Below are 12661 nucleotides of genomic sequence, written 5' to 3' on the forward strand. Positions count from 1 at the left end.
CCTTAAGTCAGTGCTGGAAAGCACTGACATAAGGAGTTAGAATTGCACCCTGAGTCTTATACTGATGGGGACACCCTAGTGATAAGATCCTTTTGCTTGCTCAGGAAGACTTGTTTGAAGATTGATGACAAACTGTCACAACATTTGTGCAATATGTTTGGGGTTCAGCATAAGCTGGAGTTTGGAAAATTCCATTCACCATATTTTTTTTCATGAGGAGGAGGAAGGAAGAGAAAAGGGAAAATGGCTTTTTAATAGTCCAGTCCTATCCTGCTGCAGGATTACTGGTTCAGGTCTGAGTAGACCCATCTGGGCAGTGGAGGCTTACCTGGGGCAAGGGAGCAAATGTCCCCTTATTTAGAAGAGACCTCCATGAATCCCCCCCCCCCCGCCACAGGATGCAGCATGCACTCTGGTGGAGTGGCTACATCAGTGTGTGTGTGTGGGGGGGGATGTTTTTAGATAGGATTGGGCTGTAAGTCATGCCTGTGTGTCATGCTCTCCTGTCATTATTCCTGGGTTAAAAAAAAAATAGATAATTTGGCAACAGTATGCATCATACTACTCGCAGGTGGCCAGTACATTTACTCTTTAGTGTAAGGGGGCACTAAGTGGGAAAATACCTATGTACTGCATAATATCAGCAGCTGTGTGAGCTCCCAACAGCATAAATATTGTTAATAATAATAATAATAAAAGCTTGAAATTGGAGATCCAGTGGAGATCCAGTGGAGTGCTGCAGCTACCCAGCTATCTATGCATTTCTGCTTCACACTATCATGCATCTCCAGTGTCCCTAAAGGCATTGCCATAATCATGAGGATTCATAACAAATGGACAGAGGTGCAAGGTACAATCTAGCCTAAGTTAGGTTCTTTACAGTTACAATGACTTCAGAGGAAAAAACGTTTCAATTTGGCTACACTGTGGTCAGAGTGGAAAAAGCAGTTTTTGAGGATTAGCCCATTTTTCCCATTAAAAAGAGCATACTTGGGGGCAGTGTTGCCTGTAAGCTTTGTGACTGCGCAATTCCAAGTTGAGCGCTATGCAGCACGGAGGTCAACAACCTGGAAGTTCAGCAATGACGTGTGACATAATCACCAAGCGTAAATTTACTTACACGTTTTGGGTCCCATCACGTTTGAGCATAGGAGTCTCGACCACTCTTGGCGAGGCTTCCAGTGCAGGATTATCTTAATGACCTCCACATGGAGTTGCCTTTGCAGACTGTCCAGAAACTTCAAAATCCTGCTGCTTCATTTTGACCAGTGAAAATTGTTTAGCTGAACTCTTTTGGGAGGCAGGCACAAGTATTTATTCCACCAACCTTCCAAACACAGCTGGCCTTAGGACAGTGTGCTCTATGTCATGACATTGGGCCCCGCTCTCTGGGGGTCCCTGCACTGGGGCGGTGGGTGGATCTCTCACTGCTGCAGTTAGCATCTGGCACCCTGGGAGGGCAGCATGGTGAGCAGAGTGGGGGCTTGCTCAACCTGCCCTGGGCAGTGGCGTACCTAGGGGGGCAATGGGCACAAATGCCCCAGGTGCCACACCTGTGGTGTGACACCACCAGCCTTGGCTCCCCCTAGCACCCATTTTAATCCTTTTTTTAAAAAAAGAGAAAGAAGTTGGTAGCTCTACTGGTCTCTTTCCCTTTAAAAAAAGCATAAAACAAAAACTCTCTTCCTGATGAAGGAGGGGACATCTCAGAATCATGCCCAGAATGGCTGCAAGTTGCAACTACTCTGGGCATGATTCCACACTGCACTGTGCCACGCCTTCTACTGCTTTATAGAAAGAGAGGAAAGATGTGACCCAGAGTGGCATTGCACCAGGAGTTGAGGCTACTCCCAGTGTGACTGGGCCAGGTCTTTTCTCTCCTTGGAGTGGCTTCAACTTCCAGTGCGGTTCTGGAAGTGACTGCGGTGATGTGAGGGAAACAGAACAAGGAGAGAACTGGGGAAAATGAAAATACAAAATAAATGAAACGGAAAGAATCAGGATCCTGAGGCCAGGAAAGCAGAAAATCAGATTTTTTTTTCCAAGTAAAGACAGTCAAAGATAAATGCTAAAAGAAAAACCTGAGAACTGAGTTAGACAAATCAATCATAAAAATAGATGGGAGCCAAAGTAAGTCAAACAGAAAGGTAGAGTGCAAGTCAGACAAGTAGAAAAAGAAAAAGGGTATGAACCTGACAGATATTGGAAACTAAAGTGATTCATAGAAGGAAAAATCTAGGAATCAAATTCCTCAAATATAAACAGAAGAATTGTAACCTAAAGATTTCTAAAGTGCCATATAAAAGCCACTAGGCCTCAGAAATGCAGAACAGCTTCTTAGGTGAAAGATAAGAAATACAGTAAGACATTCATTGTGACCTCTCTACCATTTCAGATAGGTTTGTGGTATTAAATTCTGCACAACACTGTTGATACATTAAATAGTAAATGCAAACATTAAATACTATGTCTTGAGTATACCAGTGCTCTTATTTTCTGTTGCTTTTGCCTAAGCGTTTTGTCAGTGGGTAGACATGGATAGACAATGAGTAGCCTATGCTACTCATCAGAGAAGATGCAAGACCACTTACACCAGTGCACAGGCTGTGATGGGGCCAGCCCAAGACTTATTGCTGTCCAAGGTGAATGACAAGATGGTGCTTCCCAACAAGCAGCAGGTTGTTGGGCCCCCTTGGTGCTCTGCCATCCCACCCCATTCTCCATGGCCTTTTGCACCCAGTTGTCTTCCTGTCCCACTCCAGTCTATCTGAATAGTGAGGGAGGGGAATGTGGCAGTTGTTGGGCAGTGGTGACAAGCCAGCTTGTGGGTGTGGTGACTTGTTGGTTGAGCAACAGGTTTGGTCCTCCCACCCACCTTCTTGTCAAATAGTAGGGGAAAGGGAGGGGACAGCAGCAGAGGAAGTTGTCTTCTGGAGGAGATGGTGGAAAGAGGCAATGTGCAGATGAGGTGGTGGGCAGAGAAAGCAGTGACATTGCAAGAAGCTTATGGTGACAAACACCACCTCCAATGATCTGCCTGCCATAGGTAGGGTAAGGGAACATTAGTTCCCTTATCCTGCATAGACCCCTGTGGCCCCAATAGGTCTCTTCGGATCTGAGCCAGCTCTTTCCCTGGCCTAGAACCAAGGAGACCTGTGTCGGGCTCCACGGTTTGTGAGGGGGGACAGGATTTGGTGGCAGCTTCTACTATCCCCGCCCCGCTCACTGACCCTCCCTCCATCTGCCCAGTTCCATCCCCTCCCTGCCTTCGGCCCCTCCTCCATCCCAAAAAGCCTCCCTGCTGCTCAGAGGGGATACTGGCAGGTGCTTGTTGTCTGCATCCTGCTGGTGTAGAGGCTCAGTGCTGATTGGCGCTGGCCTCCCTGCTGGTACTGCGCACTCCCTGCCTGCGCCAGCTGTTGCCAGGGCAGTGCACTGGCTACCAGTGCTGGCTCAATATAGGATTGGGCTGCCCAAGTCCTACACTAAACAGCACACACTTTGAATTTATAAATAATAAACTGATATGTTTTGTTATAAAAGTGTTTAACACAGACTGTGACTATGTGCTCCTTCCTTAGATATTTCAATATTTAAGGAAGGAGAAAAGCAGAGTGCACAGTACAGATGATGAGTCTGCACTCTGTTAGAAAAAAAAATCACTTTTTCCATTATCTAGCCCACATAGATAGTTTCTACATATTTCGGAGTGTTCAGCAGGTGGCACTGTTTCATCTGCTGGATTTCATCTGTAATTGAAGAAGCAGCATGAAAAGCTCAATAAGCAGCTGCTTTTGGGATTTTTTTGGTAACTGTGCAGAGGTGGCGAACCCAAGGCAGTACCGGGCAGTGTTCTGGTGTCACACCGCCAGTGGTGACCACCTTAACTCTGTGGAACTTACCTCCAAATAAACACATTGAGCTACAACTCAAACTGGCTGCATCATAGGCAGAATGGTGGTGGAGGGGTAGAGTGCCCCCCTTTGCTATCCACTGCCCCATTTCTAGACTTCTGGCAATTTGGAATAAGACACATTTCACATAAAATGCTTTCATTTATCATGCTCATGGACCTGTCTCTCATGCATGCACATGCACACTGGTTGCTAACTGTAACTGAAGCTATTCCTGGAGTCCCCTGCCCCCCCCCCAGTGATGTAATTCCTGAAAGCCCTGTTAAAATCTCCAGGACTGCTTTCAATAGTCACCTGGATATTCCTGCAAATTCCTGGAGACTCCAGCCTAATCCTGGTGGGCTGGTAATCCACTGCCTTGTGGCTACATCCAGTTATGGAAAAGGCTTCAGGAGTCAACCTCGAGGCACAATCTGGAGCCGGAGTCCCTGAGGCAGTTCATGGCTGAACACAGTCACGTTCTGGCAACTCCTGCGACGCTGCTGGAACCAACCGTATTGGCTTCTGCCTTTCCAATGGACCATTTCAGCGATATGGAGAGAGGGGATTTGCTGCATGGGTAACAGTCTATCCTCCATATCTACTTTACCCAGGCTTCGCGCACTGGAGAGGACACTCTGTTCCAGAACCACCATTCAGAGCGCGATACCATAGTCTTCCGAGACTGAAGGATGCCGACATGGTAATCCTAAAACACACAATTTTCCATAGATCACTTCCAGCTATGTGTAGAACTGGAACACTAATGTGAACTACAGCATTATTTTACACAGCATAGCATCTTTTGTAGTGGCTTTAGTGTTTCTTCTGCATTTCTTTAGATTGCAAGCCCTTTGGGGACATGTAACAATTTAGGGCTCAATCCTATCCAACTTTCCAGTGCTGGTGCAGCTGCAGTGCAACCCCGAAGAAAGGGAACAAACATCCCCTTACCTGGAGGAGCCCTCCATGGCTGCCCCTCTAACACAGGATGCAGCGTATGCCCCACTGGCACAGAAAGTTGGATAGGATTTGGCCCTTATTCTGCTATGAAAACTGCACTGTGAACTGTTGTTGTAATGCTTAACAACATTTTCTTTTCAGAAATTTGACTTGTGGGACAGAGTTTCACTCCTTTCCCTCGGCATTTGCCCCTTCCCAGGGTGACTAGATGTGATAACCCCTGCTAACTGGCACTTTTCAAGTGGGTGCTCCTCTTTTAGTTCGCAAGGGGAGCGTAACTGGCCCTCTTCACCCCAGCAGTGTCTTTTTTAGTGGCTGCCTGCTAGTGTTCTTTTGCATCTTTTTACATTGTGAGCCCTTTTGGGACAGGAAGCCATTAGCTGTCTGATTTTCTCTGTAAACAGCTTTGTGAACTTTTTGTTGAAAAGTGGTATATTAATACAAAATGTAGGGCATCCAGGAAAAATGTAGGACATGACAAAGTAAAAGCTAAAAACACTCGTATATTGATTTCATGTGGACAATTGAAACTATATGTTACTTATATGTTGAAACAATATGAATTTGTTACTTATTCTTAAAATTTAGAACTATATTATCTATAATTTATTTTATATAATTTATTAATTACAAGGAGGCTATGTGCTGCTGCCAGGGGCCCACCCATAGGGAAAAAGAGGGTGTTGACGTTCTTTTCCTGAAAAAAGAGGACATGTCCTGGAAAAAGAGGACATCTGGTCACCCTGAATAATAATATAATAATCGCAAGAGGACAAGGTACCCAAAAATGTAGGACATCAAAGAAAAACATTTGTTTATTGATTTCATGTGCTTAATTTAGACACCATATTACTCATTATTTCATTTAAAACTACATTACCTATAATTTATTCCGTGCACTTTATTACAAGAAGGGGCTGTGCTGCCTGCAGGGGCCGCTCGCAGAGAAAAAGAGGCCATTTCAGTTCTTTACCAGGACACAAGCCTCAAAAAGAGGACATGCCTGGATGCCCTGCCCCCTTATTTTATTCCCTGGGACTGCACTGGGTTGCCTTTAATCCCCAAACCCGCAGGTTGCACAGAACCATCTTCCATTTAACGTGCATGGCTGCCGTGGCCCATTCGTGGCTAGCAGAGCTCCGCACAGCTGGCCTGGGACACCTGGACGTCCCATCTCGCCACACCTGAGCTACCTGTCTCCATTCCCCTTACTGCACACGCCCAGTTGACCAGGTCACGCCCTTGGGGGCGTGGCCAGAAGCTGCCGGAGTTCCTGGAGGCTGTTGGCGGGTTCGGAATGTTCAGCTTCCAATCAGAGCGCGCGCTCGGTTGCCAGGCGACCGTTGCCAAGCCGCGAGGAAGGCCGCGTCTCCTTGGCGACAGGAACACTGGGCCGGAGGGTGCAGGAAGGAGCCGCGCGCGAGCCATGGAGGTGGCTGCCTCCTCCTGGGATGCGTGTGGGGTGCGCATCACCCCGCCCCAGCTGCGCTTCGTGGACGCCGTGCCGGGGGAGAGCTACAGGGCGACGCTGAGAGTGCAGAACCTGCAGCCGCACAGCTGCTTCCTCTACCTGTTGCCTCCCCAGCAGCCGCAGGTGGGGAAGCGTTGCTCATGAGTCTTCAGGAGGCAGAAGAAGTGGGCTTGGGAAGGACCCCGCTTCCTCTTGCTGCAGACCTCCCTTTAACCCTCCTACAGCACAGTCCTTTGCACGTCTACTCAGAAGTAAGCCCCACTGTGTTCAATGGGGCTTACTCTCAGGAAAGTGCACATGGGATTGCAGCCCTTTCCTTGTCCCCCACCCCCCCCTTTGGGCCCTTCAAGGGGGGAGGAAGCGATGCTCCAACCAGCCCCTCCCCACTGGGATTTTGGACTGAGTGGCTGCCCTGGGGTGTGGCAAAGGTAGGCACATAAGAACATAAGAACAGCCCCACTGGATCAGGCCATAGGCCCATCTAGTCCAGCTTCCTGTATCTCACAGCGGCCCACCATGTGGCCACCTTTGCCCTCAAGCTCCAGGGATGCTGCTGCAGGCACGGTGCACTTCTCTGAAGCATCAGCAAAGTGGGAAGAGCATGGAAGAAGCACTGCCGCAGCCCATCCCACCCCACCTCCCTCAGAGCAAATCCCACTCACCCTTAGGGAGGTGGGATGGGCCAGGGCAGTTATTCTACCATGCCAGGTGGGACAAGGCATGGCAAGAAGCATGCTGCAGTCACGGCAGGAGGCAGGCATTTTTTGAGCATCCTTGCCCAATGCACCCCAGCTTTGGCTTCCCTCCTGTCAGTACTCCTTTAACGCTTTTCTGCCCAGCCCATAGGTGTACATTTTTATCCCTGTTGCTTATGTGCAGTGTTGGGCAGAAATGGCTTACTAAGGAGAAACTGAGGGCCCAGTCCTATCCAACTTTCCCACTCTGGTGCAGCCACAATGCAGCTCCAAGGTAAGGGAACAAATGTTCCCATACCTTGAGGAAGTCTCTGTGACTGCCTCCCCACCACAGGATACAGTGCATACCCCATAGGTACGGCTGCACCAGCACTGGAAAATTGGATAGGATTTGGCCCTGAGTTGAGTGCAAACACATTAGAAGGGGTAGCAGCAGCACTCATAAAGGTGCAGTGCTTCATTTCAAGCCCTCTATCAGCTGTTGGGTACGTGAATATGTTGGCTGGGGAGCAAAGCCCCAAGGGATAGGTCTCCACACTGATTAAGATCTTTTCCAGTGCTTTCCTGGAGGGGCTGTATTGGCGGGAGCAGGGGCCATGGCTCATCAGCTTCTTTCCATGGTCTCAAAGGGGAGTGGGCACAACTCCAGCTGAACTCCAACTTCAGCTAGCAGGGGCTAGCAGCAAAATGTGGGTACCTCAATCTCAGCCTATCCAGGGCTGCATTTCTACCACTATTTTAAGCCACTTTCTATGCACTTCTGTCACCCCAATGCATTCTGGATGCTGTAGTTTGTTAAGGGTAGTTCTAACTCTCAAGTTCTTTAACAAACCACAATCCCCCCCCCCCCCCATGCATTGGAGGAATAAAAGTGCATTGAAAGTGGATTAAAGCTATAGTGGAAATGCAGCCCAGGTCTTCTTCAGTTCAAACATGGGGAAAGTGCAACTTACACCTTCAGGCCAGAACTACAAGGCCCCTGCAGTTTAGTCCACAGAATTCCCAGATCCCAACAGTAAGCTCCATCCCTACTTCTAATTTAGTGTGTGTCTTGAGCACATGTCATTGGGTCAAGTCTACATGTGTTTTGACATTGTTTAAATTAACTGTATGAAGTACAAATATAAGTCTAGAGTACAAAAGACAAAAAATTTAAAAAAGGCCCGACATGTGCATTTCACTTGGACTTTGTTTCAAAATCATCACATAGTAATGAGGGAGATAGTGAAAGCCAGTCACAGTTTTATTATGAACTGGCATCCAAGGACTGGGAATTCTTCTGTTTGCTGAAAGTGGGAAGAATGGAGCAGCAGCAACTCACCTGTTCCTTCATTATTGCCAGGGGAAGGGGGGAGCCACTGCCTCTGGAAACACCACTACCACTGTCACCATTGCTGCCTTCTCACCCACCCAGTTGCTTAGAAGCAGGCAGGTGGTTAAGGAGAGTCAGAGCATGGCAATCTGGAACCTGCTCCTTCCCCCACCACCTTGCCTTCAGCTGAATGGGAAGGGCTCTGTATCACCACACTTCATCTTGCCTCACCTCTCCTCTTTGCCCATCTGGCAAAGTCCAATTGAACAATATAATTTACTCTTCTGTAGACTTGTATAGGATTGTGCTGTCAGTAAAATAAACTTGCAAAAGGTGAACTACCACATCAGATCTTTTGCAGCTCCCCTATAAGGCTGCTATGTTGTATTTATTTCCTATGGACCATATCCCTATGCACTTTTCACCCTCCTTTGGGCTTCCGTTGATGCCTGAACAACTAATGAGCACATTCCTAATTGAAGAGTTCTGTTTGTTATTGGTGAGTGCTAAGTATTTCAAAGTCTGGCACTTGTTAATATTTATCAGATGGGCAATCCTTATGCTGGGGCGAAAAAGAACCTGTTCTTTTGAATTGAAAATGGAATTATTTGATTTCTTCATTTTTTGTTTTGCAGTTCAGACTAATTGTGGAAAATCCAAAGAAACCTGTTGCTTGCGGTCTTCAGATAACAGCCACTGTTGAATATCATCCTGACAAAGAGGAAGATCTTCAGGATAGGCTGCTCCTTTATATAGGAGACAAGACACTTGAGATTCCTGTGATAGGGTATAGCATTTCAATATATCCTACTCTTTCCACTTCTATATAGTTCAGTGTTTCCCAACCTGGGGGTTGCGACCTCCCAGGCAGGTGTTCCCAGTTTTCTTTTGGGATGCTAACCCTCTAAGGAGGGTAGTAACCTGACTGGGGACAGGTGCAGTTAGAACAGCACTTCTGAGTTTTGTTGTTGCTGCCACCATTGCATGTAAGTAAAAAAAGGGTTTTTACTTGCATGTGTTTGGCAGTGGCAGAGGCAACAAAACCTGGAAGTGTGGTTCTAATGGCACCATAGGTCCCCAGTCAGGTCACCCATAGTGCCTCAAGGGGGTAGCGTCCCAGAGGAAGCTTGGGAACCACTGCTATAGGTCTATCTATATTGCAATTTTGCAGAATGGGTCTGATCAGTGTTAAATCTATATTTGCATTGCACCTTCTTTTAGGGGCATAAATTTTAAAAATTATTAGTATATAATTCTGATTAACTTCTGATTAAATCTTTTAATAGGCATGCATTTATGTCTCAAAATCAGTATTGACTTACAAGAATGACAGGTTCTTAGATAGGAATCTAAGGGCATTTTACTATGTTGTGATTTAACACAACACGAAGTTTCTTTCATGTGACTCCTGTGGCTTAAAATCATTATATGGGATGTGAGCCTAACTTCATTCTATTAAAAAAAGAAAAAGATGTTGCTCTTCTTTTCTAGTCTTACTGAGATTGACTTATTACTGGCTGTCTGATACAGTTTTAGATTTTGTTTGTTTTGTAAATACTCCTGTTCTCTTAAGCAGTAAAAAAGATGGTTAGCAGTGGTTGGTCAGTTTTATGATAGAGCTGTGTGTAAGGATAGTGTACATCAGATGAAAATAGTGTACATCTGATGTCCACTACACAGATAGTATACGTCTGATAAGAAATCTGAGAAAGGCAGTATATAAATACAGAAACAGGGTTGTGTGAAGGGTTATAAGAATTAAATCTTGAGTTCTTGACACAGGGCCCAATCCTACCCAACTTCCTAGCACTGGTGCAGCTGCAGTGCAGCCCCAAGGTAAGGAAACAAATGTTCCCTTACCTTGAGGAGGCCTCTATGACTGCATCTCCACCACAGGATGCAGCGCACGCTCCATTGGCATGGCTGCACCTGCACTAGAACATTGTATAGGATTGGGCCCACAGGCCGTAATCCTATACTTGCATACTTGAGTCTGTCTTTATTTCCAGTTAAACAAGGATAATATTATGATGCTCATAATTATGAAATTTATTTATATTCTACCTTTATTCCATCATGGAACTAGTATGGGTCTTTGCAATTCACTGTATTTTAAACGTTATTCTAACAGGACAGTATGAATGAGGTTTACTTCAAATGAATGGATTAGGAGACTAGTGGTTCCCAAACCTTTTAGCAACGGGACCCACCTTAAAAAAAAGATTTTGTTTTACCAGCCATTCAAGCCTCTGTGGCTATACTGGTGATTAGGCAGCAGTGATTGCTCAGCGTGTGGTTGGTCTGTGGAACTCCTTGCTGCAGGATGTGGTGATGGCATCTGGCCTGGATGCCTTTAAAAGGGGATTGGACAAGTTTCTGGAGGAAAAATCCATTATGGGTTACAAGCCATGATGCGTATGTGCAACCTCCTGATTTTAGAAATGGGCTATGTCAGAATGCCAGTTGCAAGGGAGGGCACCAAGATGAGGTCTCTTGTTATCTGGTGTGCTCCCTGGGACATTTGGTGGGCCTCTGTGTGATACAGGAAACTGGACTAGATGGGCCTATGGCCTGATCCAGTGGGGCTGTTCTTATGTTCCTATGATCCCCCCAAGTAGCAGGTTGTTTCATGCTCTTACCTGCAGTGGCAGTGGTGGTTGTATGCTGTTGTACAGAGCCAGCAGCTCATAACTCCCGGTGGTGGGTTCTCCAGTGGGTCATGTTTGTGAAATGCATTGTGCCACCAATACACTTGTTCTAGTAGGAATGGACTGTACTAGTAGGAGTGGGCTGTAAATCTATTGATTTTGGTTGTATGTAGTGGATCTAATTCACTATAATGCGTCTAGTGCAGGGCTTTTCAAACTGGGCCCTTAAGGGGTGGGGGCAGCCTGGAGGCAGGGAGGAGGCAGCAGCATGATCCTGGGGATTGTGCCGCTGCCTTCCCCCGCCTCTGCTGCCTCCCCCCTCCCGCCCACGCAAGAACTTAGTGGCTCTCAAACTCTCCCAGAGAGTTTGAGAACCACTGATCTAGTGTCTTGTACCAGATATCATGAGCTCAAGCTATTTTGAAATTTGTAAAGTAGCATAAAAATGGTTGAAAAATTTCAGCTTGCTAACTTTATGTCAAATTTTTAAATATTTACTTTAAGCACAAGTAAATCAGATAAATTTTTTAAAAAATATCCTAACCCCCAGTCCTGGGCTGGGCAATCTTATATGGCCTGCTCGGATTTGCACTAGCTAAATAGCTGGTGCAGATCCAAGTAGCCCCATAGGGCAGGTTGGGGCTTGACTCAGGGTAAGGGGAAAAATATCCCCTTACCCCAAGGTGACCTCCAGCCTGCACCTAACCTCTACCAGCACAGGTTATTGTTCATTAGTTGAACCTGAATTGTTCATTTGTTGAAAGCGGAAGGACAGTACTTTTTATTCCTAAAACTTAAAATAATAAAACTAATGAAGTAATTACCTAGAACCAATTACAAATATATATCTTTTGCAGATTAATTCCATGCTGTTGCCTAGAAATTGAACCTGAGATAAATTTTGGCACTGTTACTGCAAACAGTAAAGTAATTAATGCAGGGATTAGAATTACTAACCATGGATCATCACCAGGTAAATATTTTCTCTGCAATTTATTATACTACGTTTATTTTCTGTTTACATGGTATATATAGATCGGTTTCTTAGCTTCTCCATATCTTTAAATAATCTTATCAGTTTTATAGGCTGAAAGTTGAACAGCGTAACTAATTTCACACATAAACAGGTGAGGTAGGCAAAGCCTGTTTTGCCCACCTTTGTCTGGTTTTCCATTAATTTTGAAGTACGAGTTTCCATTAATTTTGTTTCCATTAATTTTGTTTCCATTAAGTTTCCATTAATTTTGAAGCTCGTATATGTGCATTTGCCTGCATGTTGGCAGGGGATACCTAGGAATGGGTGTATGGAAATGTACAACCAGGCAAAATTCAAATACCTGCTGCCTGGCTGCAGTGGCATCACTAGGGTTTAAGTCACCCAGTGCAGGAGGCCAGTGTGTCACCCCCATGATGGACCTCCTCCTATACAGTGGGTGGGGCAACAACCCGGATGGTGGGCGTGATGTACCATTGTCCCACCCCGCTTGTTTTTTGGCTATACCTTTTGACAGAACACAGATATTTCAACGCTGTTTGTTTCATTGCATTCTGCATGAAATTACACATCTGTTGATATATAACTTGATGGTATTATTCCTACAAACCTTGATTTTAACAATTTGGTCACTAGTGGCATCACCCCCCCCCCGAAGGGTGTCAACTTACTAACACCTTATTGG

At 45.9% G+C, this 12661-nt stretch overlaps 1 protein-coding gene across 1 annotated transcript in view; it reads left to right on the plus strand.

Annotated features, from left to right (window-relative positions):
- The first annotated feature begins 6153 nt into the window (after positions 1–6153).
- The window catches only part of CFAP47 (cilia and flagella associated protein 47), a 318053-nt gene continuing 311545 nt past the window's right edge, over positions 6154–12661 (plus strand). The window contains exons 1-3 of the mRNA XM_066621307.1: positions 6154–6450; positions 8970–9121; positions 11840–11955. Of these exons, the coding sequence (XP_066477404.1) occupies positions 6154–6450; positions 8970–9121; positions 11840–11955 (565 nt within the window). The remainder of the gene's footprint in view (positions 6451–8969; positions 9122–11839; positions 11956–12661) is intronic.

The sequence above is a fragment of the Tiliqua scincoides genome, chromosome 3 (assembly GCF_035046505.1).
Source record: "Tiliqua scincoides isolate rTilSci1 chromosome 3, rTilSci1.hap2, whole genome shotgun sequence".
Taxonomy (NCBI): domain Eukaryota; kingdom Metazoa; phylum Chordata; class Lepidosauria; order Squamata; family Scincidae; genus Tiliqua; species Tiliqua scincoides.